This window comes from Rhinoraja longicauda, chromosome 2 (assembly GCF_053455715.1).
Source record: "Rhinoraja longicauda isolate Sanriku21f chromosome 2, sRhiLon1.1, whole genome shotgun sequence".
NCBI lineage: Eukaryota > Metazoa > Chordata > Chondrichthyes > Rajiformes > Arhynchobatidae > Rhinoraja > Rhinoraja longicauda.
In genome coordinates, this window is record NC_135954.1 from 13,248,308 (window position 1) to 13,275,446 (window position 27,139).

Sequence of the window (27,139 nt, forward strand, 5' to 3'; positions counted from 1 at the left end):
ATGTAGGCTTCTGTGACTGAGATTCTAATATCTTTGGGGGCCCAGGAAGGCACATCCTGTGTTCTCCCTGTCAAAGCATGTGCAGAATGCATTGAGCATGTTTGGGAGTGTCACTTCAGCTGCCTCCTAGCTTCACCTTGTAGGAAGTGATGGCGTGCAAGCCCTGCCGCAGCTGCCGAATGTCTATCTCATCCTCTAGTTCACAGGGCTTCCCCGAGTCCAAACACAGAAACATAAAGCAGAGGTAAATAATGTTGGAAAATGAAACGAAGATTAGGAAATAAAGGTGGAAAAGAAAAAAAGAAGCAATCATTGGAGAGGTAGGGGGTGAGAGAAAACACTGATTTACTGTGGCCATGAGTGTTAAAAGTTTGTGGCCAAAGACATTGTTTGGTAATTACTGCTTATATTGTTTAAAACACATCAAGAAAAGATGTAGGAAAGGTTATTGATTGAAAGATGCAGCATGGAAATGTGCCCTTCGGCCCACTGAATCCATGCCAACCTCTCGCTGATTCTGTTATTTCACTTTTGCATCCACTTCCTAAACACCAGGGCAATTTGGAGGCCAATTAAACTACAAACCTGCACGTCTTTTGGGTGTGAGATGAAACCCGAGCTCCTGTAACAATCCCATGTTGTCACGGAAAATGTCTAAATGCCACACATACAGCACCAGCACTCTAGGATCGAAGCAGGGTCTCAGGTGCTGTAAGGCCAATGTGGGAAAGGCAATACTTTGGAGTGATAAGTAACTTGATATCTGCATTGTTGGAAGGACCATCAAAGGAGATGAAACTGCTCAAGGTGCTTAAAGAGAAGAATTTGATGGAAGCATGCAGCATTGAAGGATCTCCAAGAGGTATTTCCAGGAAGAATACTTTCTAGGAAGTATTTGTAGAATATTGTTTGCTGAGAATCTTCCACATTGATACAGGCTCATTTCAAAATATCATGCATATTTATGTTCCTTGTAATGGCCTGGAATCTCAAGATTTTATATTTATTGAATTTGAAATTAAAATTGCTGATGTTGTTTTCCATGCCAAGGCAATATACTTAAGACAAATGACACACATAAATAGACGTTGAAGGTACAGTGCAGATGAGATGGAGAGTTAAGGCATAGATGCAACACTTTTGTGGTGATAATGGGGCATCATTAATTAAAGTACTGGTTTTGTTGAGATAGGCGGGGAACATGCTGAATCAGGAATGCCCAGCTTACAACTTGAAAAGAGCAAAGAAGTTGATGGGAACCACAAGTTATGGTGAAATCTTTTAAAATTGATCATCAACTCCAGAAATGGAAGAGATGCTGAACATTGTACCATACACTCACGACATAGAGTCATGCCGTGCTAAAACAGGTTCTTCGGCTCAATTTATCCATGATGACCAAGATGCCCCATCAATGCCAGCCCCACCTGCATGCAATTAGCCCATGTCCCTCTAAATCTTTCCTATCCATGTACTTGTCCAAATGTCTTTTAATGTTATAATATCTTCTCTAGCACCTCGTTCCATTTGTGAGAAAAAGTTACCTCTTAGGTTCTTATTAAATCTTTCCCCTCTCACTTTAAACCCAGGTCCTCTGGTTCTTGATTCTCATACTCTGGGTAAAAGAGTCTGTGCATTGACCGCATCTATTCCCTTCATGATTTTATACATTTATGAGATCATCCCTCAGCCTCCTGCACTCAAATAAATAGACCTAGCCTATCCAACTTCTTACTACAGCTCAGGATCCTGGCAACATACTCATAAATCTTCCCTGCACTCTTTCCAGCTTAACTTTATCATTCCTGTAGCAGAGTGACCGAAAGTGACACTCGAAACACTCCAAATTTTGAGTCAAAAACTTCAAATTCAACATTGATGTGTGGAGACTCAGCACACTGACGGAATTATATATATTAATGATTTGGACGAGGGAATCGAATGCAATATCTCTTAGTTTGCGGATGACACGAAGCTGGGTGGCAGTGTTAGCTGCGAGGAGGATGCTAGGAGGCTGCAGAGTGACTTGGATAGATTAGGAGAGTGGGCAAATGCATGGCAGATGCAATATAATGTGGATAAATGTGAGGTTATCCACTTTGGCGGCAAGAACAGGAAAGCAGAGTATTACCTGAATGGTGGCCAATTAGGAAAAGGGGAGATGCAACGTGACCTGGGTGTCATGGTGCACCAGTCATTGAAAGCAAGCGTGCAGGTGCAGCAGGCAGTAAAGAAAGCGAATGGTATGTTGGCATTCATAGCAAGAGGATTTGAGTACAGGAGCAGGGAGGTTCTGCTGCAGTTGTACAGGACCTTGGTGAGACCGCACCTGGAGTATTGTGTACAGTTTTGGTCTCCTAATCTGAGGAAAGACATTCTAGCCTTAGAGGGAGTACAGAGAAGGTTCACCAGATTGATCCCTGGAATGGCAGGACTTTCATATGAAGAAAGACTGGATAGACTAGGCTTATACTCGCTGGAATTTAGAAGACTGAGGGGGGATCTTATTGAAACATATAAAATTCTTAAGGGGTTGGAGAGGCTAGATGCGGGAAGATTGTTCCCGATGTTGGGGAAGTCCAGAACCAGGGGTCACAGCTTAAGGATAAGGGGGAAGTCTTTTAGGACCGAGATGAGAAAACATTTCTTCACACAGAGAGTGGTGAGTCTGTGGAATTCTCTGCCACAGAAGGTAGTTGAGGCCAGTTCATTGGCTATATTTAAGAGGGAGTTAGATGTGGCCCTTGTGGCTAAAGGGATCGGGGGTATGGAGCGAAGGCAGGTACAGGTTAATGAGCTGGATGATCAGCCATGATCATATTGAATGGCAGTGCAGGCTCGAAGGGCCGAATGGCCTACTCCTGCACCTATTTTCTATGTTTCTAATCATAAAGAAAGCCAATCAAAGCCTCTACTTCCTTAGAAGATTGAGGAGATACAGTATGCCAACAAATATTTTCTTGAACCTACAGGTAGAGAGCATATTACTAAACTTTTTGTTGTTTATTATGGTGTTTACAGAGTACTGTTTACATATCTGTAATAAAAAGGAACTGTAGATGTTGGCTTACTCCAAAGTGCTGGAGTAACTCAATGGGTCAGGCAACATCTCTGGAGAACATGATAGGTGATATTTCGGGTCGGAACACTTCAGAAGGGTCCCGACCCGAAACATCACCTATCCATGTCTGAAGAAGGGGACCGACCCAAAATGTCACCTATCCATGATCTCCAGAGATACTGTCTGACCCGCTGAGTTACTCCAGCATTGTGTGGTTATCTTAAGAATTTCATTGTTCCATTCAGGGACATATGGCAATAAAACATACTCTTGACTCTTGGGTGATTTAGTTCTTGTTTACTCCTTCCCACCAGGGATGCCGAATAGGGGGAGGAGGACAAGAGAGGGAAAACCACCAGCAGGCCCATGGAAGGCATTGGCCAACAGTCATCCAGCGGGAATTCGTGGGAGCTGCAGGGGGAGGAGGATGGAGTTCTTGCACTTTAGGGATTAATTAGATCAAATCAGATCAGACAGCATCCCACCCGGGGAGTTCACCCTGGTCCAAGCTGAGCTGCAGACATGAGGCGAGTGTACAGGAATCTGCTGCAGCTACAGGAATCTGCAGCAATAAACGAAACAGGTTAATTCCCGGAATGGCGGGACTGTTGTATGTTGAAAGACTGGAGCGACTGGGCTTGTATACACTGGAATTTAGGATGAGAGGGGATCTTATTGAAACATATAAGATTGGACACGCTAGAGGCAGGAAACATCTTCCCAATGTTGGGGGAGTCCAGAACCAGGGGCCACAGTTTAAGAATAAGGGGTAGGCCATTTAGAACAGAGATGAGGAAAAACTTTTTACTCAAAGAGAGTTGTAAATCTGTGGAATTCTCTGCCTCAGAAGGCAGTGGAGGCCAATTCTCTGAATGCATTCAAGAGAGCTAGATAGAGCTCTTAAGGATAGCGGAGTCAGGGGGATTTATTCACAAAATGCTGGAGTAACTCAGCAGGTCAGGTCTCGGGAGAGAAGGAATGGGTGACGTTTCGGGTCGAGACCCTTCTTCAGACTGAGTCAGGGGGTGTGGGGAGAAGGCAGGAACGGGGTACTGATTGAGAATGATCAGCCATGATCACATTGAATGGCGGTGCTGGCTCGAAGGGCCGAATGGCCTCCTCCTGCACCTACTGTTTATTGTCAAAGCTGCTGCAGGAACCTAACGGGTAAATCTGCATCTGGGGTAGAAGCAGAAGGATGCTCAGCGTCTCCTCCTCAGATGCTGATCGACCCGGTTGGGCAGTTTGTGGGCGGCCCGAGGTGTGTGCACGGTCCCCCCCGGGCCTGGGCTCGCTGGACACTCTCTGATTCCACCCCTCCCTCCCTCCCATCCCTTCTCCCCTTTCGTCCTTACAAGGTCTCGACGTGTTTGATTTTCTTCACTTCTTGGTGCAGCCGCTTCTTCTTCTTCCTCTCCGGCTCCCCTGCCCTGTCTTCGGCCGAACGGCGGCGGTGCCGGCGCTCTTTTCCACTCGCCCGGCTGCCCTCCGCCATCTCGCCAGCCGAGCGGGGAGCACGACCAGATTGCCGGGGGGAGGAGGAGAGGGGACAGCGGTTCTAGGATTCACCGCCGCCCGGCACGGGCGACCCGAGGTAGAGCCGCGGGATTTGCTCCGTCCGCCATCGCGGAGCCGGGTTGCCGCCGATCCAGCACCTTCCACAGGGCCGCGCATGCGCGCTGGCCACCGCCGCTCGGGAAGGAAGGAAGGAAGGAAGGAAGGAAGGAGGGAGGGGGAGATGCTCGGGCAGGTGTCGTGTATTGCCCCGCTAACTCTGGCCCTTGTTGTCATGACCGCGACCGGAGGAGGCCCGGGCCACGGCTGTGGTCTCGTCAGCCGAGAAGACTTCAACTACTTCGCCTACGGCAGCAACATGCTGCGGAGGCGGCTGCTGCTCCAGAACCCGACGGCGGTGCAAGTGTCCGTCGGCTGCTTGAAGGTGAGTGAGAGAGCGAGAGCGAGAGCGAGAGCGAGAGCGGATCGTGACAGTTCTCCGACTAGTTTCACCGTCCTTCCGATTAATCTGACTGATTGTATGCCTCCACCATGTCACTTCTGGCGAACAACCAACCGCTCTGGATAGACACAAAAAGCTGGAGTAACTGGACAGCGGGACAGGCAGCATCTCTGGAGAGAAGCAATGTGAGAGAAAAAGACATTCTGGCCTTCCATCACAGTGAGGAGGGACTGGAGGAGACTCACTGTGATGGATGTTTCTTTTGTTTGGTGTTAGTTTACGATTGTATGTGTTATTGCATTTTTATTGATTATTCTTATTCTTATTGGTCTTATTGTTGAACTGCGGGTAATTTTTCATTTCACTACACATTTTTTGTGTATGTGACAAATAAACGACTATTGATTGACTGTTGTGTTGTGAGGCAAATGAGAATTCCAATTTACTTAAACTTCATTTAAGCTTTAAGCAACTTTTCGTGTTCTTGTTCTATGCCTGTATGAAACTTTGCGAGTCTTCAAGGTACAACAGAAGTCTTTATTACATTAACTCAATGCTGGCAGCAAGACAACTAAAATGGCTGCAACCCCGCTATTCGCTATAAGGGAAACGTTATTCCCTTATCATGTATCTCTATACACTGTAAATGGCTCGATTGTAATCATGTATTGTCTCTCCGCTGACTGGTTAGCACGCAACAAAAGCTTTTCACTGTACATGTGACAATAAATTAAACTGAATGTTTCTGACAGGCACATTCAAAGGTGCAGGAGTACAATGCTGAAGGACGCATTGAAGTTCAGTGCAGTCCACACTGTGTACAGCCAAGATAACGATGTACAAAACATCTCCCTTTGCCCTGTGCAGCGCCACCTGCTGCACGGGAGGAGCAACAGATCCTCCCACCCCACACAGTACACCAAACACCACACTTCCCCTTTCTAGTTTGAACGTCTCTATTCCTGAATGAGTCGCCTTGGGGTATTGTAGAAGAATCTCGACCCGAAACGCCTCCGATTCTTTTTCTCCAGAGATGCTTTCTGACCTGCTGAGTTACTCCAGCTTTTTGTTTCAATCTTTGGTTTAACCAGCATCTGCAGTTCCTTCCTACACATACTATCTACCTCATTGGAGACCTTTGGACTTTAATGGCTTTATCCTGCACTAAACGTTATTCCGACATCACGTATCTGTGCACTGTGAATGTCTTGATTGTAATCATGTATTACCTTTCCGCTTCTTCTTTCGTATGTCAACTACAACAATCAAAAGTGGCAATTGGTGCTTCAGAGTACCGTAATTGATGCTTTGCTGCAAATTTTGCCAGTTCCGTAGAACTACCCAGGGTGGACGACGAGGACGTAAAGCAGCTCTCACCCCACCAGCCTTTCTGCTGATTGGTTAGCACGCAACAAAAGCTTTTTGCTGTACCTCGGTAAACATGACCATAAACCTGGTACATGCGACAATAAACTAAACTTAACTAACTAACTAAAGGGCCTGTCCCATTTAGGTGATCTTTTTGGCGACTGCTGGCAACTGTCAAAGTCATAGCAGATCGCCGACCTTTTCTTTTACCCGACGATAATGACCACGACAATGCCGAGTCAGGTCGAGTTACAGCGTCTTCTGAAACATCGCGAAAATTCCCACGCTGTCAATGCTTCTCCGGCGTCCTAATTTTCCTAATTCTCCTAATTCTCGCTGAAATCACTGACAAGTCGGTAAGTACTTGAGTGTTTTGAACTATAACACCTTGTATGGGTTACTTAAAAACCAAGCTTCACTGTAACACAGAATAAACTGGATTTACTTCCAGTTTACTAATAGCTGTATTAAAAAAAAAGTGGATCAGTGGATATTTGTGAAAAGTGTGTGGGCATTCTTTGAAAATGTAAGGGAGATGCTTATCTGGTTTCTGGATTGAATATCTGGGTTTGGAGCCCACTTTAAATGTAATGGCTGAGGCCAAAAACATCACGAAAATTCCCACGCGTCCAATCTACCTGTCAAATGTCCTGATGGTAAATAAATTGGTTAAACACAAGCATTTTATGGTATTTTGAAATGACTTTATTTATTTTAATATTATGTGCTTCTAAATGTATCTTAAGAGAACCTATCAAACCTGGGGACAGCGTCCGCAATAAGCTATGATGCCTGGCGACAAGCCAGCTGTCGCCGAGAGATTTCAAACCGTTTGATTTCTCGGCGATGCACCGAGATCCACTATGATCCACTACGATCTTTGGAAGACTCCTCACGATTATGCCCGCGACACCCCGGCGAACGTTCGGCGACAGCCTAGTCGCCGCAGTCGCCTTAAAATTGCCTAAGTGGGACAGGCCCTTTACTCATGCCTCCACTGGGCTTACATCCCTTCTCTTGTTTGTGGGATGACCAATACCAGACTTCATGTCCAGTAGCGGAAGGACCCAAGACTGTTGTCCTCCCTCACAGATCTGTTGTGTTGGCTACAATGAGATTCAATGCAATGAGATACCTTGGTTGACTGATGTACGGTCTCAACCTGAAATGTTGACCATCCCCTCTGCCTCTCCAAATGCCGCCTGACCTACTGAGTACTTGCAGCATTTCGTTTTCTTACTCTCGATCCTAGCATCTGCAGTTTCCTTTCTAGACATGTTCTAGTGTTTTATCAAGGGATGCTGCACTTTTGGATTTATTTTCTGTCCTGTGAGAATTAAAGATGATGGCATGACCGGAAATTGGAGGAACAGCACCTCATATTTCGCTTGGGCAGCCTGCAGCCCAGCAGTATGAACATTGACTTCTCCAACTTTAGATAGTTCCTCTGTCCCTCTCTTCCCCTCCCCCTTCCAAGTTTTCCCTTTATCTTCCTGTCTCCACCTATATCCTTGTTGTGGCCTTCACTGCCTCTCAGGTGGCACATTCCAGATTCCAGCCACCCTGAGTAGGGGAACAAATCATTCTTGGATCCCTTCTAAACCTAACTTAAACCTAGGCAGCACGGTGGTGCAACGGTAGAGTTGCTGCCTTACAGCGTTTGCGCCGGAGACCCGGGTGCTGTCTGTATGGAGTTTGTATGTTCTCCCCATGACCTGCCTGGGTTTTCTCCAAGATCTTCGGTTTCCTCCCACACTCTAAAGACGTACACATTTTCAGGTTAATTGGCTTGTTTAAAGTATCAATTGTCCCTAGTGTGTATAGGATAGTGTTAATGTGGGCCGAAGGGCATGTTTCTCTAAAGTAACTAAACTCTCACCTATAGCTATGCTCTCATGTTTTAGACACCCGGCATGGGGAAAAATATATATTTTATCTAACCTGATTTAACCTAATTTATCTAACGTAAGCCTTCCTATCCAATCTCTTCCTTTAAGTGAAAATTAATAGTCAGATAATATCCTAGTGAATCTCCTATAACCTGAGGCAGAGAGGAAAGCTTTTCAGCGGGTAGTCCATAGAGCTCAGAGGACCATCGGAACACAGCAACCAGCCTTGGAGGGCATCTACAACACACGATGCCTCAGAAAAGCCACCAGCATCCACAAAGACTCTTCACACCCCTGCAACAGTCTGTTCGAACTCCTTCCATCGGGCAGACGATACAAGGCCTTCTACACCCGCACCTCCAGACTCAGGAACAGCTTCATCCCCAGGGCCATAGCTGCTATGAACCGGTCCTGCTGAGCCGGATGGTCACATCGCACAGTGATCCGGCACAGATCTACACCTCCTACTCTACTTGCACTTTATTCTGTTTTAAAACTGTTACAATTTGTTTCATTGGGTTGTTTAAATTAATACTGACTAGCTAATTAAATTATTGCATTGTATGGGAGGCACATTCCCAATCTGGTTGTACCCCTGTACAATGACAATAAAGATATATTGCATTGTATTGTATTTAATCCCCTCATAGTTTTGTCTATCTCTTATCAGGTTGATCCTCAATCTCTTCTACTCCAGGGAAATTAAAGCCTTCCTATCCAATCTCTTCTTTTAAGTGAAAATTACTAGTCAGATAATATCCTAGTGAATCTCCTATGCATATTCTCCAGTGCAATCCTTTTGTGTTGCGACCAGATGCGGCATAGCCAATGTTTATAAGAGTCCATGCCTCAAGACGCAGTCAATGAAATTTAACATCCCATTATCTTGACTTGAATCATCAACATAACCTGCATCTAATGAGCTGATTTCAGTGATTTTGTTCCAGATTCCAGCATCTATTATCTCTTTGTTTTCATCTCTTATTTCTTCATTACTTATCCCCTTGTGTCACTACTTTCCATTATACCTAAGTACAGTATTTTAATATCTGTAAATTTCTTTGGATTGTAATTCTTGTTATATAGTTGCAATTTTTTTTGACGCTTTAAGGACATAGCCCAAACTTGTTGAATGGTTCATTGTTTATGACATATTCTCTCACATGAAATGTTAAACTGTGAACCTGTTTTGTTCTCTTGTTGCCAGAAAAGCTCCCATGACATTGTTTACTAGTCAGGGAAATTCAAGTTCAAGGTTTCTAATATAAATCATTGACCAGTTATTGTAATGATTTAGCCACTGATTTAAGTAGAAAATTATTTGCATCCCTCAGAGAAGAGGAAATGTCATGTGTCTCTATGAGCATTTGAAAGCTAGGTGCGACATTCTTAAAGTAAAATAAATGCAAATGTAAAATTCTCTTTGTATGACTTGTGGGTGGCATGAAATCCTATGATTTAAAAAAAATCCAAGCGGACTTTTAAGGTGTATTTTTTCATTTTTTAATTAAAATTGAAAAGCTCTGCCTCAAATTAAATACTTTGTTTCAGTTGCAAATTTAGTGGAATAAAAGTTGCAGGAGCACCAAGAAGCTAGAAGATAGCTGTAGGAGTCAGTATGTTTATAATAGACTAGACTGAAAATTGAAGAATCCTTTCTAATAGTTTCTCTGCCACTGATGTGAAGCTCACCGGCCTATAATTCTATGGAATTCTTTTCACTTTCCTTCTTAAATAAGAAACAATGTTAGCTACTCTCTAGTCATCCAGGATGCAACGTGTGAGGGTGACACAGTGCTGCAGTGGTAGAGTTATTGCCTTACAGCGCCAGAGACCCCGGGTTCAATCCTAACTATGGGTTCTGTCTGTACGGGGTTTACACGTTCTCCATGTGACCACATGTTTTTTTTCCGAATGCTCCTGTTTCCTCCCACATTCCAAAGACATGCAGGTTTGTAGGTTGATTGGCTCTGTAAATTGTCCCTAGTGTATGGGATTAGAATTAGTGTTTGGGTGATCATTGGTTGGCATGGACTGGTGGGCTGAAGGTTCTGTTTCCACGCTGTATCTCTAAAACTAAAAACTGGCTAGAGAATTGTTGCATATTATGAACGCATATTATGCATGTTGCATTCTACACACTGATCTCGCTGTCCTCCACGCATTCTCCCGACTTCTCCTGGGCCATTTAACATCGACACCAGCCATCAGGAGCCAGCCAGGTCCTGTGCCTTCATGATCCTCCTGCCCTGAATGGATTCTGAGTGGGCTGCATTGTTCATCTGAGAACCCAATGAATTGTATTGGAAACAGATATTCTTTGAGCCTCAGGGACCACCTATGTAAAAATTCACTCTTTGATTACCTTTTTATCTCTTTTATGTTTGGCTCCAAAACTTTATAAAACCTATTTGATTTATAAACTTATTTTTAGCTTGTTTAGTGACTGTAAGTTGCAATCTTGATATCTCAAAATAGATTTAATATTTTTTTAAGAGGGGTATCATATTTGTGAAACCAATACTTTTCTTCTTTAGGGCTATAGGCTTGCATTTGGCGAAATAGGTATACATTCAAGCAGATGGGGAGGAGGTGCTGCCACTATTATACCAAGTCCTAATGATGAAGTATGGGGAGTTATATGGTGTTTGAAAGGCGATGATCGACAGTCTTTGGATGAGTAAGTATTTTGTTTAATACTCCTTAATATTTTGAAGCAAAACATTTATTTTAAATTGATGTGTTGCTCCAAAGGGATCGTAAAGATAAATCAGGTATGATTTGTTTATCTATCTATATCTATATACTAAAACTTTCGTTTGTTTGTTTGTTCCTGAACTGCAGCCAAAACGGTACACGATAGCGTGACAATTTTAGACCCACCTTACTCACCGCCGTCCCTTTGGTGCTAATGGAAGAAGTTTCATTGAAATCGGTGTTATATTTTTAAAGTTATTCACATTTTAGAAACATAAAAAACAAGGGCGGCACGGTAGCGCAGCGGTAGAGTTGCTGCTTTACAGCGAATGCAGCGCCGGAGACTCAGGTTCGATCCTGACTACGGGTGCTGCACTGTAAGGAGTTTGTACGTTCTCCCTGTGACCTGCGTGGGTTTTCTCCGAGATCTTCGGTTTCCTCCCACACTCCAAAGACGTACAGGTATGTAGGTTAATTGGCTGGGTAAATGTAAAAATTGTCCCTAGTGGGTGTAGGATAGTGTTAATGTACGGGGATCACTGGGCGACACGGACTTGGAGGGCCGAAAAGGCCTGTTTCCGGCTGTATATATATGATATGATATGATAGAAAATAGGTGCAGGAGTAGTCCATTCGGCCCTTCGAGCCTGCACCGCCATTCAATATGATCATGGCTGATCATCCAGCTCAGTAGCCTGTACCTGCCTTCTCTCCATACCCCCTGATCCCTTTAGCAAAAAGGGCCACATCTAACTCCCTCTTAAATATAGCCAATGAACTGGCCTCAACTACCTTCTGTGGCAGAGAATTCCACAGACTCACCACTCTGTGTGAAGAAATGTTTTCTCATCTTGGTCCTAAAAGACTTCCCCCTTATCCTTAAGCTGTGACCCCTGGTTCTGGACTCCCCCAACATCGGGAACAATCTTCCCGCATCTAGCCTCTCCAACCCCTTAAGAATTTTATATGTTTCTATAAGATCCCCCCTCAGTCTTCTAAATTCCAGCGAGTACAAGCCCAGTCTATCCAGTCTTTCCTCATATGTAAGTCCCGCCATCCCAGGGATCAATCTGGTGAACCTTCTCTGTACTCCCTCTAAGGCAAGAACGTCTTTCCTCAGGTTAGGAGACCAAAACTGCACACAATACTCCAGGTGCGGTCTCACCAAGGCCCTGTACAACTGCAGCAGAACCTCCCTGCTCCTAAACTCAAATCCTCTTGCTATGAATGCCAGCATACCATTCGCTTTCTTCACTGCCTGCTGTACCTGCATGCTTGCATTCAATAACTGGTGCACCATGACACCCAGGTCACGTTGCATCTCCCCTTCTCCCAATCGGTCACCATTCAGGTAATACTCTGCTTTCCTGTTCTTGCCGCCAAAGTGGATAACCTCACATTTATCCACATTATATTGCATCTGCCATGCATTTGCCCACTCGCCTAATCTATCCAAGTCACTCTGCATCCTCCTCGCAGCTAACACTGCCACCCAGCTTTGAGTCATCCGCAAACTTAGAGATGTTGCATTCAATTCCCTCGTCCAAATCATTAATATACACTGTAAATAACTGGGGTCCCAGCACTGAGCCTTGCGGTACCCCACTAGTCACTGCCTGCCATTCCGAAAAGGACCCGTTTATTCCTACTCTTTGTTTCCTGTCCGCCAACCAATTTTCTATCCACCTCAACACTAAACCCTCAATACCGTGTGCTTTAAGTTTGTACACCAATCTCCTATGTGGGACCTTGTCGAAGGCCTTCTGAAAGTCCAGATATAACACATCGACTGGTTCTCCCTTATCCACTCTACTAGTTACATCCTATAAGATTCATCAGACATGATTTGCCTTTGGTAAATCCATGCTGACTTTGTCCGATGATGTCACCACTTTCCAAATGTGATGCTATCACATCTTTAATAACTGATTTAAAGTTTAAATCTATCTCCTAGGGAGGGGAGGAGGAGGGAGGATAAGGAGGGTTGAAGGGGATGGAGTGAGGGGAAGGGAAGGGGTGAGGGATGGGTGATGGAGGGAAGGGAGGGGGAGGTGGAGGGGAGGAGGAGGGGAGGGGAGGGGGAGAGGAGTGGGGGGAGAGGGTGCTGCACCAATGCAGGAGATGTTTGGGCCCAACGGGTCCACTTGGTCTAGTATATATTTATATTACTAAAACTCTCATCTTGTATGTTTGTCTGTTTGTATACATATTTGTTTGTTCCCGAAATACAGCCAAAAGGGTACACGACAGCGCAATAATTTTAGGCCCATCTTAACATTGTCCTGTGGTGTGCAGTGGCAAGCTTTGTTCAAATTGGTGTTATGTTTTAAAAGTTTTTGACGTTTTAAACTTTAATAAATCCTTTAAATCCCTTTTCCACATGCCATGTCCAAGATGGCCACCGGGGGCAGGACCCGCCCGAGTAATGGGAGTGGTGGCCAATGAGGAGTGGGGGAGTGGGGCGGAAGAGGCGGGGCCCACCGCGATGGCCGCCCGGGGCCAGGGTGAGTGGCTCCCTCAGGAGAGGTTTGGACCCAACGGGTCCACCCTATTCTAGTTATTTTTAAATGTGTGTTTCAGATATATTGAATGATATACAGGTATGTGCATAAAATAATTTAAATCTTTATCTAGGATAAGCCCAATGCATTTGTAATAAGAAAACAGCAACATTGATTATTAGTATACCAAGCACGTTATTCTGGGTCACTTTTCACTTGCACAACAGTGGTTATACGTTGCCCAGGTTTGAAATATCTCCTCTTCTCTGTATGGTATTCACCCCAGCACAGAATCTGCATGGAGATTCTAGGAGAATCATACATGAGGAATCCTCCTTTTGATTACTATCCACTGCCCTTCCTCAGCTGGGTCTGTGCTTCTCCATGTTGAATAACTTTCGGAAGTAGCACAGTGTATCAAAGACAAAGAATGTATCTGCATCTGTGACATAGTAGCACTACAACAGGCAGTTGTGCCTGAGCTGTGCCAGTCATGAAAGATATATTTGTCAGACTGCGAGATTTTTAAAATTTCATATTTGGGTTGAGAGAGTTGTTGACTGGCTTCTGAATTTATTGCCCTTGAGAGATTAACATGAAGCCATGAAGGGGCCTTCCATCCCCTTGCGGGGGCTGTGCGTGTAGGTCGCCTCGTTAGGGGGTCGAGCTGCCTGTCCGTGGGGGGGAAGAGAGTGGAAGTTTTGTTGCCTTCCATCACAGTGAGGGGGTGTTTGGACTCACTGTGATGGATGTTTGTCTTGGGGTCGTGTGTCCTGTGTACTTTTTTCTTTTTTTGTTGTGTTTTGTGTTTTGTGACTGCTGTAATTTCGTTCGGTACTTGTACCGAATGACAATAAAGTTCTATACTATTCTATACTATACTACTATACTATACTATCAGGCAACTGAATCATCCGACCACAAGCAGAGAGCAGTGCTGAACCACTACGTACCTCTTTGGTGGCCCTCAGACCATCCTTGATCAGACTTTGCTGGCTTTACCTTGCATGAAATGTCATTATCATGCATCTATACACTGTAAATGGATCGATCGCAATCATGTATTGTCTTTCTGCTGAATGGTTAGCACGCAACAAAAGTGTTTCACTGTATCTCAGTACATGTGAACTAAACTAAACTAAACTCGGTAAACTAAACTAAACTGAACTAAACTGAACTACTGCAGTCCTTTTAATGAAGGTATTCCCAGAAAAGATTTCAATAGGGAATTCAGGATTTACATTCTTAAAGAAAAAATAAACAGAAATGTGTGTGACAGTGCGACTTGATGGGAATCTCCAGGCATTTCCATCTTTCTGCTGCTCCCATCCATGTTGATGGCAGGGGTTATGAGTTTGAGAAGTGCTTTGAGAGTAGCCTAGGCAAGTTAGATACAGGAAATAATTAGAAGACCCAACCAAATATTACCAGTTACTGCTGGAAGAATTTAATCAAAAAATAAGTAAGTTGTGCTTCAATGACATAGGGCATAAATGAAACCAGATCTAGATTATGTGCAAAGTATTTGTCTCCTTATTTAGTGACAGATATAATTCATTTGAATAGTATAAAGTACTAGACCAAGTGGATCCGTTGGGCCCATTCCTCGTAGGGTTTCCATTGTGACTTGGGAAAATCACGTTTCTGCTTTAAAATAAATTGCTTTAAAAATTTTTTTTAAATCTCAATGAAATAAATATGCTATGTAAAATAAAGAGGTTGAGATGGATCCGAGGTCTTTTCCAAAAATGGGCGGCCGGGCGGGGAGTGTCTCCTGGGGCCGTGGGTGGGCGAGGGGGGAGAGGGAAGGGGAGAGGGTGCCACTCAACTCGGCCCCATGGCGCCAGTGCTGCAGCCAGAGAGCCTTGGACCCAAAGCCTCTCCTGTATTGGTTTAGCACCCTCATCCCCCCCCCCATTCAATCGCCCTTATCCCCCCTCCTCCCCCACTCACCCACTCTGTCCCCCTCTACCCCACCCCCACCCCTCCCCCCCACCCACTCCCCCACCCCACTCCCCTAACCCCTCGTACCACCCCCCACTACCCCCTCCCCACCCCCACTCCTTTCCCCCTACCCCACTCCCCTCCCCCACCCCATTCACTCTCCTCTCCTCCCCACCCCTACTCCCCCCTCCCCTTCCCCCCACTCTCCCTTTCCTCCCCTCCACTGCCCCGACCCTCCCCCCCATCCCAACTCTTCCCCACTCACCTACCCCATCCCCTCTCAAATGGGTCCCAACTGCGAGGGCGCAGAGCAACAACTGCGCGCACAGTGACCCTAACGATCCGTGGACAAGTTGGCGGTGAAAGACACTTACCTGTACCCCGTGCGTGCAGTGCTGATCGGTGGCGAGCGATGGCGATCGAGGGTGAACTGGAAGCGCCGGCCATTTTTTCCATCCAACTCGAGGCCTATTCCCCGTTGGGTTCCCATCGTGACATTGGAAAATCGCGTTTGTTCTTTGAAATAAATGGCGTTTTTTTCTTAAAAATAAAATAAATCCTATCTGGAATGTTTTTGCTTTTTATGGGTAAAATCCTCTCTTGGAGATCCTCGACACTGTGCCCTCATTCAACAGCAGCGTCGGCTCGACTGTGACGGCAGTTGCTTTGAGCGGGAAGAAACCGCTCCCCCCACGTGGGACCCGGACCAATTGGGGGTCGAGCAGGAGGTCGGAACCAATCATTCGACCCGACGTGGGGACCCGGGCCAATCGGGCGTCGAGCAGGATGTTGTAGCCAATCGATAGACTCCACGAGGGGGTGAACGGCAGGAGCAAATCAGGACTTGCTGGCGAGCAATCAGAGCGGGGAGCGTCGGCGCTCCCCCCACGTGGGACCTGGACCAATCGGGCGTCGAGCGGGAGGTCGTAGCAATCAATATAGCACGCGTGGGGGTGAGCGGCAGGAGCAAAGCAGGACACGCCGGCGACCAATCAGAGCGGGGAGTGTCAGCGCTCTCCCCACATGGGCACGCGGGCCAATCGGGCGTCGAGCGTGAGGTGGGAGCTGAACACAAAATGGCAACCCTCCCACAACTGTGCATGTGCCAGAGTGAAAGACAACATGGCAACCCTCCCCCAACTGCGCATGCGCCAGAGCTGAACATAAAATGGCAACCCTCCCCCAACCACGCATGCGCGGATGCGACAGCCATCCATTGGGCCCAAAGCTATCCTGCATTGGTGTAGCACCCTCCCCTCCCCCATTCTCCCCCTTCCCCACTACCCCCCTTCCACTGCCCACCCCCCCACTCAGTCCCCCCTACCACCTCATTCCATCCCTCTCCCCCCTCACCCACGCCAGCCCTCCTCTTTCCCCGCCCCACACACCCACTCCAACCCCCCTCCTTCCCCCCCACTCACCCTCTCCATCCCCCTCCCTCCCCCCACTCACCCACTCCATCCTCCATCCCCCTCCCCTCCCCCACTACCCCACTCTCCCCTCCCCTCCCCCACCCCCCCTCCCCCACCCCACCCTCCCCCACCCCCCCTCCCCTCCTCCCAACCCCCCTCCCCTCCAACCCCACTCCCCCACCCCATTCCTCCTCCCCCACTCCCTTCCCTCTACCCATTCCCCCCACCCCTAATCCACTCCCCCACACTCCCGAATCTCCCTCCCCCAAATCCACTCTTCCCTCCCCCTCCCCCCAACCCCATCCCCCCCCCACCCCATCCCCCCTCTCCCCCACCCCCTCCCTCCACCCACCCCTACTTCCCTCCCCCACCCACTCCTCTCCCCCCACCCTTACTCCCCTCCCCCACACTCCCCCATCCCCCACCCCCCTCCCTCCCTCCCCCCACCCCTACTCCCCTCCCCCAATGCACTCCCATTCCCCACCACCCCCTCTCCCACTCTCCCCCTCCCATCCCCTCCTCCACTCCCCCCACCGCACCCGCACTACCCCCCACCCTCTTCCCTCCCCACCCCCTCCCTCCCTCAACCTGGTCCGGGGCACTGGGTCCAGGCGAGAGCAGGGACTCAATGACGCCGTCGGTTGAAGCAAGCGCTGGAGGAGACGGAGGGGAATGATGAGATGACCGGGACGACAATCATCTTCCTTCACCTTGGAGTCTCCCCCGGGGCCGGGTGCAGGCGAACACAAAATCGCCGGAGCTGAAGACAACATGGCAACCCTCCCCCAACCGCGCAGGTGCCGGAGCTGAACTGGCAAGCCTTTATCATATCAACGGGTCCCAACTGCGCAGGCCTGGGCATGGCCGTTGAGTTCCCATTGTGACGTCACACGTGGGTGACGGCGATTGGTCCTAACTGCGCAGGCGCGGACTCGGACTTCCCATTGTGACGTCTTACGTGGGTGACGGCGAAAGGGAGAGTAAAGTGATTTTAAAAACTTTAATAAGTGATTTTGAAAGATTAAAAAGTGATTTAAAAAATATATAACATTCCAACCCTGGGGTGGTAAGGTGGGCCTAAAATTGTTGCACTATCGTGTACTGTTTTGGCTGTGTCCAGGCACAAATATATTAATATACACACAAACGAACAGAGAATTTTAGAGACAGACAGACATTTACTTACCAGACTAATACTCGCAGTGGATGGCTTGTCTTGCAGGAAAGGTTGGAAATACTAGCCTTGGAATCTCTGGTGTTTACAAGAGTGAAAGGAGCTACATTGAAACATAAGATTAGCTGAAGGTTTTTGACAATGTAAATGTGGAGAATATGGTTCCTCATGTGAGAGTATGGTTCTGGGAGTTATTGCTTTAGAGGGCCACATTTAATGCAGAGACGACACCATTTTTTTGTTTCTGATTGTATGAGTCTGAAACTTCCTGAAAGACTGTGGCAAATGTAGATTCTTAATGAGCAAGGAGGTGAATAGTATCCCAGAGTAAATGGGTTTGCGGATTTGAAGTTACAATCAGATCTATGACTGTCTACCCTTTGCCTCTCATAATTTTATTGGTATACTTCTGTTAGGTCTTCCCTCAACCTCTGGCATTTCCAGAGAAAACAATTTGAGTTTGTTCAACCGCTCCCCGTAGCTACTATCCCCTAATCCTGGCACCATTCTCGTAAAAATCCTTTGCCTAGTTCAGTGGAGAAGGACATGCCGGATATAGCAGGGGTATGCCAAACATGAGGTGGCAACATTGTGAAGCTGCGTCACCATGTTGCATTTAGCAAAATGGTAATAGATTGGGCTAAGTGGTCTCATAACCAATTGTTCAAATTGGAGCTCCACATCTCTACCACCGTCTATTGAAAAATCCAGATGGATATCTAGACAGCAGACTCGAGGAGGTGATTCCAAGAGCATCCCAACGCTTGGCTTGAGTGCCAAAGACTGATGCGTGCGTAATTGCATTCATTATGAAATGCTGAGTGGCTGTTCTATTTCAATATCTTCCTTCCTTGCCACTGTACAAAGGTGTGCAATCGAACAGCACTTACTCACCGATGCCCGACTTGGGTTCAGCCAGAGGCATAATAGGAGCAGAATCCAGGCAGCGGATCTTGTGATCCCATCCAAGAAATGCTTGGGACCATCAAAGGCTTGCAGGCTATCCTTTGATGGAAGCAATATTTCAATACATGTACAAATATTTTCAATAAATGTACATAAAATTCAACGGGTGTTTAACAAAATACGTGACATTTGGTTCATATTGCAGCTTGTATTTGTTTCTGACCACAAGTGTGTTTTCTCTCTGCAACAGTCAAGAAGGTGTTCAGGAAGGAATCTACAGTCCAATGGAAGTTAAAGTTGAGCAGAAAGATAGAGGAGGAGAAATTATTTGTCTGACCTATCAGATGAATCATTTTAATGTCTCCCTCACATCACCACTTTACAAAGAGGTAGGTCAATTAAAGTAAATTGAATTATTTGAAAATAAATTCAAAGTAAAAAGAGATTTGTTGATCCAGGATTAGACCACAATGGCCTTTATTATCCTCCTTCAGGAATTCATTTTTGTGCTGCGCATCATTAGCATTAAACTGCATTGTGTTTTGCAAGTCCTAACCTGCTTTGATTATTAATCATGGGAGGAAATATTTCTATTTGCTATTACTTCTCCATTCCATACATCAAAATAGTTTCATTTTGTATTTTCGTGCTTTGGGATCCTTGCAAGGAAAGAGAAACTTAAAAGAGGTTCATCTTTGGCTCTTCTAGAGAAAGAGTTAGAACAAAACTATTTTCCTGTAGATTTGCCTTTTTTATAGGGCTAACATATTTTGTTTTTCTAAGTTTACATTTTCTATTAATAGATAGAATCATAAAAGGTGTAATAAAGGGATTTGATTTCATACAACTTTGCTTACATGTTGAGACTGTAGGGGGGAACTCCTTTTGGAATAGGGCCTCAACTTTGGTGATCAGGAGTACCATAACAAGAATTTGTTTCCTTGTGCATATACTGAATAAATGTTATTAGCCAAGTATGTATACATACAAGGAATTTGCCTTGGTGATTTGCTCGCAAGGATAACAACACGATATACAGCAGGCAATTAAAAATAAAACATAATTTAAACATGTGAAGAAAAAAATAAAATACCAGAGCAAAAGGAGGCTACAGACTTTTGGCTATTGAGTAGAGCTACTGCTCGTGGAAAAAAAAGCTGTTTTTATGTCTGACTGTGGCGGCTTTGACAGTCTGGAGTCGCCTCCCAGAGGGAAGTGCTTCAAAGAGTTTGTGGCCAGGTTGAGAGGGGTCAGACATGATCTTACCCGCTCGCTCCTGGCCCTTGCAGTGTACAGTTCGTCAATGGGTGGAAGGCTGCAGCCAACAACCTTCTCGGCTGATCGAACAATGCGCTGCAGCCTCCGGATGTCATGCTTGGTGGCTGAGCCAAACCAGACCATGATGGAGAAGGTGAGGACAGACTTTATGAGGACAGACTTTATGATGGCAGTATAAAACTGGACCATCATTGCCTGTGGCAGATTGTGTTTATACAGCCATGTATAAATTCAATTCAATTTACAAATTTGTGGATGACATCAACGTAGTGGGCCAGATATCAAATAATGATATGGAGTACAGGAAAGAGGTTGGGAACCTTGTGAACCTTGTGACCTGGTGTCAATACGTACAGGTATGTAGGTTAATTGACTGGGTAAATGTAAAAATTGTCCCTAGTGTGTGTAGGATAGTGTTAATAATGTTGGTGTGCGGGGATCGCTGGGCGGCACGGACTTGGTGGGCCGAAAAGGCCTGTTTCCGCGCTGTATCTGAAATATGAAAAAATATGAAATACAACAACCTTTCTCTGAATGTCAGCAAGACAAAGGAGAAAGTGATCGACTTCAGGAAGCAAAGTGGTACATATACCCTGGTATACATTGATGGTGCTGAAGTAGAGATGGTTGAAAATTCCTAGAAGTAAATGTCTACAGCAACTTCTCCTGGATTAGCCATATCGAAGCAATGGCCAAGAAAGCACACCAACACCTCTACTTCCTTAGAAGGCTTTATGATGTTCGGCATGTCCCCAACAACTCTCACCACCTTCCACCAAGATGCAGCACAGAACGCCACAGGAGATCCTTTCTCCCCGTGGCTATCAAACTATACAACTCCTCCCCCTTCTGTCGTGCGGTAGGCTGACACCCCCCCCAATCTTTGCACATCCCCAATCCTGGACTTTCCACTCGTCACTTTAATTTTGTGTATCTTCTTGTGTTTTTATGACTGTTGGCAGACCAATTTCCCTCCTGGGGTAAATAAAGTTCTCATCTCAGTTCTAAATGGCCTACCCCTTATTCTTAAACTGTGGCCCTGGTTCTGGACTCCCCCAACATCGGGAACATGTTTCCTGCATCTAGCGTGTCCAATCCCTTAATAATTTTGTATGTTTCTATAAGATTCCCCCTCATCTTTCTAAATTCCAGTAAATACAAGCCCAGTCACTCCATTCTTTCATCATATGACAGTCCCGCCATCCTAGGAATTAACCTGGTGAACCTACGCTGCACTCCCTCAATAGCAAGAATGTCCTTCCTCAAATTAGGAGACCAAAGCTGCACACAATCCAGGTGTGGTCTCACCAGGGCCCTGTACAACTGCAGAAGGACCTCTTTGCTCCTATACCCAACTCCTCTCGATATGAAGGCTAACATGCCATTAGCTTTGCCTGTTGTACCTGTATGCTTACATTCAGTGATTGATGTACAAGGACACCCAGGTCTCGTTGTACTTCCCCTTTTCCTAATCTGACACCATTCAGATAATAATCTGCCTTCCCGTTCTTGCCTCCAAAGTGGATAACCTCAGATTTATCCACATTATACTTCTGGCGTGCATCTGCCTACATATCCAACCTGTCCAAGTCACTCTGCATTCTCATAGCATCCTCTTTACAGTTCACACTGCCCATACAGCTTTGTGTCATCTGCAAATTTGCTTATGTTACTTTCTCCCTGGTAGGCTCCAATACAAGCTGCTCCAAGTATCCATCTCAGAGGCACTCTACAAACTCCGTTTCTTGGGGTCCAGTACCAACCTGATTTTCCCAGTATACCTGCATGTTGAAATCTCCCATAACCACCGTAGCATTACCTTTGTTACATGCTAATTTTAACTCCTGATGCAACGCACCCTATGTCCAGGCTACAGATTGGGGGCCAGTAGATAACTCCTACTAGGGTCTTTTTACCCTCACAATTTCTCAATTCTATCCACAATGACTCTACATCTTCTGATTCTATGTCACCCCTCATAAGGGACTGAATTTCATTTCTTACGAACAGAGCCACCCCACCCCCTCTGCCACCTGTCTGTCTTTTCGATAGGATGTATACCCCTGAATATTCAGTGCCTAGCTCTGATCCTCTTGTAGCCTTGTCTCTCTAATTCCTACAACATCATACTTACCAATTTCTAACTGACCCTCAAGCTCATCCACTTTATTTCTTATACTTTGCGCATTCATATATAACACTTTTAATTCGGTATTCACCTCCCCTATCACACCAGTTCTTATTTCACCTGACCTTACTCACCTGACCTGACCTGAACTTTCTGTCCCATTAATTTGGGTGTCTTTCGTAACTTTCCCTGTACTCTCTTTCCCTTTAACTCCATCCTTATACTCCCAATTTGTCAACCCCTCTCCCCCCCCCCCCACCCACTATTTAGTTTAAACCCACCCATGTAGCACCAGCAAACCTGCCTGCCAGCATGTTGGTCCCCCTCCAATTAAGGTATGACCCATCCCTTTTGTACAGGTCACCCCTACCCCAGAAGAGATCCCAGTGGTCTATAAACCTAAATCCCTGCTCCCTGCACCAGCCCCTCAGCCTCATCCCCTATCTCCCTGTTCCTGCCCTCACTAGCACGATGTACTGGAAGCAATCCAGAGATAACCACCCTAGAAGTCCTGCTTTTCAGCCTTCTTCCTAACTCGCTAAACTCATGTTGCAAAACCTCGTTCTTCTGGTTCCCGACGTCGTTTGTGCCCTCATACATAACCGCGTCCGACTGCTCACCTTCTCTCTTGTGGATGCTCTGAAGTCGGTCCGAGACATCTTGAACCCTGGCACCAGGGAGGCAACAGACCATCCTCGAGTCTCGCCTGCCGCCATAGAATCTCCTGTCCGCACCTCGGACAATGGAGTCACCCGCCACTATGGCTCTGTCCGACATTGGTCTCGCCGGTCGAGTCTCATCGCTAGGATTGGAGCCACCAACCTCTCCGCCACTGTCTGCCCCGACAGATCCCAAGAGTATACTCTGCCAACTGGACTGATCCAGTTTTCTTCTATATTTGTCTGTAGCTCCCCTCCAAATAGTACTTATACTCTTTGCCCCATTCCCCTATATACATGAGGAGCAAGTGTCTTGCCATCTGCAAATTTAACCATTCAAGTGTATTGTATTTTACAATTACTATCCTTCATTTTTATTAATTCATTAATATAATGTAATTAATTTATGTGAATTATGTTTACAGGTGATCATCAGAGGGGCAAGAGAAAGTGGGTTGCCTTCTGAATATATGAAGAAGTTGGATACCATATTGACCAATAATTTCAATGAAATCACACCATTTACGATGCAAATTAATGAGATTTTGCTTCAACAACAAAACAGTACAGCCACATAAAATCTTCTTTTTCTGAAAGGATATATCTTAAATTTGGTCATCTGAGAGGATTATATTGAACTGAATTTTAGAAATTTTGAAGCTGGACTGATATTTGAGATTTGCCTCAATAATTTTCCAAGATTTTGCACATTTTAATTTTAATTGAGGTAGTGGAGGCTTCAAAAACACTTTTTCTCTGACTAATATTTTAAATTAGCATCTAATGATTTTGTGTTTTATATATATTTTAACATGTTGCTCTTAGAAAAATTGCTTGGAAACTGTGATTCCTTAGCCTTTAATTGTAAAGCTTTTTTTGCCATTGTCCAATCATCTTCTAATAACATAACCACAGAGGGGTCAAAAGACTATTCAATGAACTGGGCTGAGGAAGTGACAGAGAGCCACTCTTCCCTATAATTGCACAGACAAATTTCAAGATGGACTTAGATCACACACTGCCCAAAGAGACTTCTGTGTAAGTTATTTTTCCTTCCATTATGCCATGTAGCAAAACTGTGGTCATGTAATAAGAAAACATTGGCACTCATCATTGTTATGATCTATGATTTTGTGCTATCACTGATAGATTGAGGTACTTTGTATCAGTTTCATTATTTAATATATATTCCTTTTCTCCAGAGATCCTGTCTGGCCAACTGAGTTACTCCGTCGTTTTGTTTCTTTCTTTGGACTAAAGCAAGAGCAACTGGAGAATGAGCAAAATTCAGTTTAATTGATATCTAATTGATAGCAAGTAGCAGAGTTGACTAGTTTCAGGTGCTGGTCAGTCTCTTATCCAAATTCTTACTGTGGTTTAAATAATCTTGGTTAAGAGATTAATTTGCTCTGAAATTGGGGAGCTGAGTGTAATATCAGTGCTATTTTTGAATATTGATAATAGCTTGTGATCCTGCAACAAAGTTGGGGAGTGTTGGAGAGTATCACCACCTCCGCCCCCTCCCCTACCACCACCTCCACCCTCCAAAGTATTTGGCAAATAGTGGTTCTTGGAAACAACCAGAGTAATTTCCCGCAGTTGCCAACATTTTTCAATGAGTTTTAGTTTGTGGCTCCAGCCCTTAAAGAACAATAGCACAGACTCAGTGAGCCAAAGGTCCTGTATCCACGCTGCATATTAAAACTAAACTATTGTATCTGCTTCTACTACTGCACCTGGCAGAACGTTCCAGGCATCTACCACTATTTAAAAAAAATCCCAATATATCTCTTATTCTTTCCCCCCACTGACATTAAAACTATGCCCTCCTAAATTTGACATTTGCACCCTGTGATTAAATTGTTGACTGATACTCCTATCTATGCTTCTCATTATCTTATTAACTTTTATCAGGTCTCTCCTCAGCCTCCGACACTCCAGAGAAAACAATTCAAGTTTGTCCAACCTCTCCTTACAGCTAATGCTCGCTAATCCAGGCAGCATCCTTGTAAATCTCTTCTCAATTAACTTGTAACAACATTTTCTGTACATATTTTCTGACCCATATTGGAGATAACTGAACCTTTATTCAAGTCAGACAAAGTGTCACCACACCTTGATGCTCTATGTATATGATGTTTAGAGTCATGTAATCATGCAGTGTGGAATCAGGCCCTTCGGCCCAACTTGCCCATGCCAAACAACATGCCCCATCTACACTAGTCCCACCTGCTGTCTCTCTAAACCTATCCTATCCATGTCCCTGTCCAAATGTTTCTTAAACTTTATGATTGTACCTGCCTCAAGTATATCATTCCATGTACCTACCACCCTTTATGTAAAAAGGTTGCCCCTCAGATTCCTATTAAATCTTTCCCCACTCACCTTAAACCTATGTTCTCTGGTCCTTGATTCCCCTACTCTGGGTAAAAGACCATGCATTTACCCTATTTATTTATATTACCTTATCTGTTACCCAAATGTATGCATGATAAAACAGCAATCTCTGAGAATGTGTCTTCATTATCCATGCCCCCACTGCTTGCTCAAACTAATCAGCGTGTTTCATGTGGTTTCTCTGACAGTTTGTTCTCTGTTTAATGGCTTACAATTGCAATTCAAACCTGTATAGCTATTACCATTTTAGCATCTGAACTATAGCTACAAATTGCGAACAGAGCAGTTTGTGCAGCGTGTGATCTCTTCAGAATTTTATATAGTTTATCTTGGAATAGCCCTGTGAGATTATCAGGAATACTGGATATCCCTCTGTTCCTCACCCCAGTCATTGACTATTCTAGGACCACTATGGTGGTTTCCACTCTGCTCAGCCATCACTGGTGAGCAGGAGAGATAGAGTGATTGGCCTTCACACATGTTGGTGATGCCTGTCTTGAAGCCTCTCCAACTGAAATGGACTGATCCAGTGGAACTACTATAATGAGGATTAAGTGTGAAACAGCTTTCAGTTGAGGGATTTGGAGGTTAAGGTTATGATACGATACGTAGAAACAGATGCAGGAGTAGAAATTGCCTCATGTTGCTTTGGCCATGAAGTATTGTAAATTATCTCTAAACCTTGGCCTTGAACATTAAGAAGTACATGCAATAAAAACAAAGTTCTGGAAATACTCAGCAGGTCAAAGAGCATCTGTGAAACATAGAAACATAAAACATAGGTGCAGGAGTAGGCCATTCTGCCCTTCGAGCCAGCACTGCCATTCAATATGATCATGTCTGATCATCCAAAATCAATACTCCATTCCTGCTTTCTCCCCATATCCCTTGATTCCGTTAGCCCTAAAAGCTATATATAAATCTCTTGAAAACATCCAGTGAATTGGCCTCCACTGCCTTCTGTGGCAGAGAATTCTAGATTCACAACTCTGCGTGAAAAAGTTTTTCCTCATCTCAGTCCAAAATGGCCTATTCTGAAATGGTGACCCCTGGTTCTGGACTCCCTCAACATGGGGAACATTTTTCCTGCATCTAGCCTGTCCAATCTCTTAAGAATTTAATATGTTTCAATGAGATCCCCTCATCTTTCTAAATTCCAGTGAATATAAGCCCAGTCATATGTTAGTCCCGCCATCCCGGAAATTAACCTGGTGAACCTACGCTGCACTCCCTCAATAGCAAGAATGTCCTTCCTCAAATTAGAACAAAACTGTATACAATACTCCAGGTGTGGTCTCACCAGGGCCCTGTACAACTGCAGTAGGGCCTCCTTGCATCTATACTCAAATCCTCTCGCTATGAAGGCCAACATGGCATGAGCATAAGTTGCATATTTTCAGAAATATATACTTTGGTTCCACGGCCATTGGTTGAGTGGAACAGGCTACAAACAGCAACCGTGCTAATGGATGGTTCAGTGTAATGCCTGTTTGGGTCCTTGGATGGAGTTGAGGGGGGGGGGTAAAGGGACAGGGGTTGCATCTCCTGCGGTTGCAGGGGAAAGTGCCCGGGGAGGGGGTGGTTTGGGTAGGAAGGGACGAGTGGACCAGGGAGTTACGGAGGGAACGGTCTCTGCGGAACGCAGAAAGGGGAGGAGATGGAAAGATGTGGCCAGTAGTGGGATCCCGTTGGAGGTGACGGAATGTTGGAGGATGATTTGTTGGATACGCTGGCTGATGGGATGAAAGGTGAGGACAAGGGGGATTCT

At 45.3% G+C, this 27,139-nt stretch overlaps 2 protein-coding genes across 2 annotated transcripts in view; one reads left to right on the forward strand and one right to left on the reverse strand.

Annotated features, from left to right (window-relative positions):
* rp9 (RP9 pre-mRNA splicing factor) overlaps nucleotides 1-4,745 on the reverse strand; it is a 25,786-nt gene extending 21,041 nt beyond the window's left edge. Inside the window, exon 1 of the mRNA XM_078415092.1 lies at nucleotides 4,417-4,745. Coding sequence (XP_078271218.1) covers nucleotides 4,417-4,556 — 140 coding nt within the window. The 5' untranslated portion in view covers nucleotides 4,557-4,745. The remainder of the gene's footprint in view (nucleotides 1-4,416) is intronic.
* On the forward strand, nucleotides 4,613-26,883 carry LOC144602233 (gamma-glutamylcyclotransferase-like). The gene is made up of 4 exons (XM_078415079.1): nucleotides 4,613-5,000; nucleotides 10,813-10,955; nucleotides 19,160-19,298; nucleotides 23,400-26,883. The coding sequence occupies exons 1-4, from the start codon at nucleotides 4,734-4,736 to the stop codon at nucleotides 23,550-23,552; spliced, it is 702 nt and encodes a 233-aa protein (XP_078271205.1). The 5' UTR covers nucleotides 4,613-4,733; the 3' UTR covers nucleotides 23,553-26,883.
* Nucleotides 26,884-27,139: the final 256 nt, after the last annotated feature.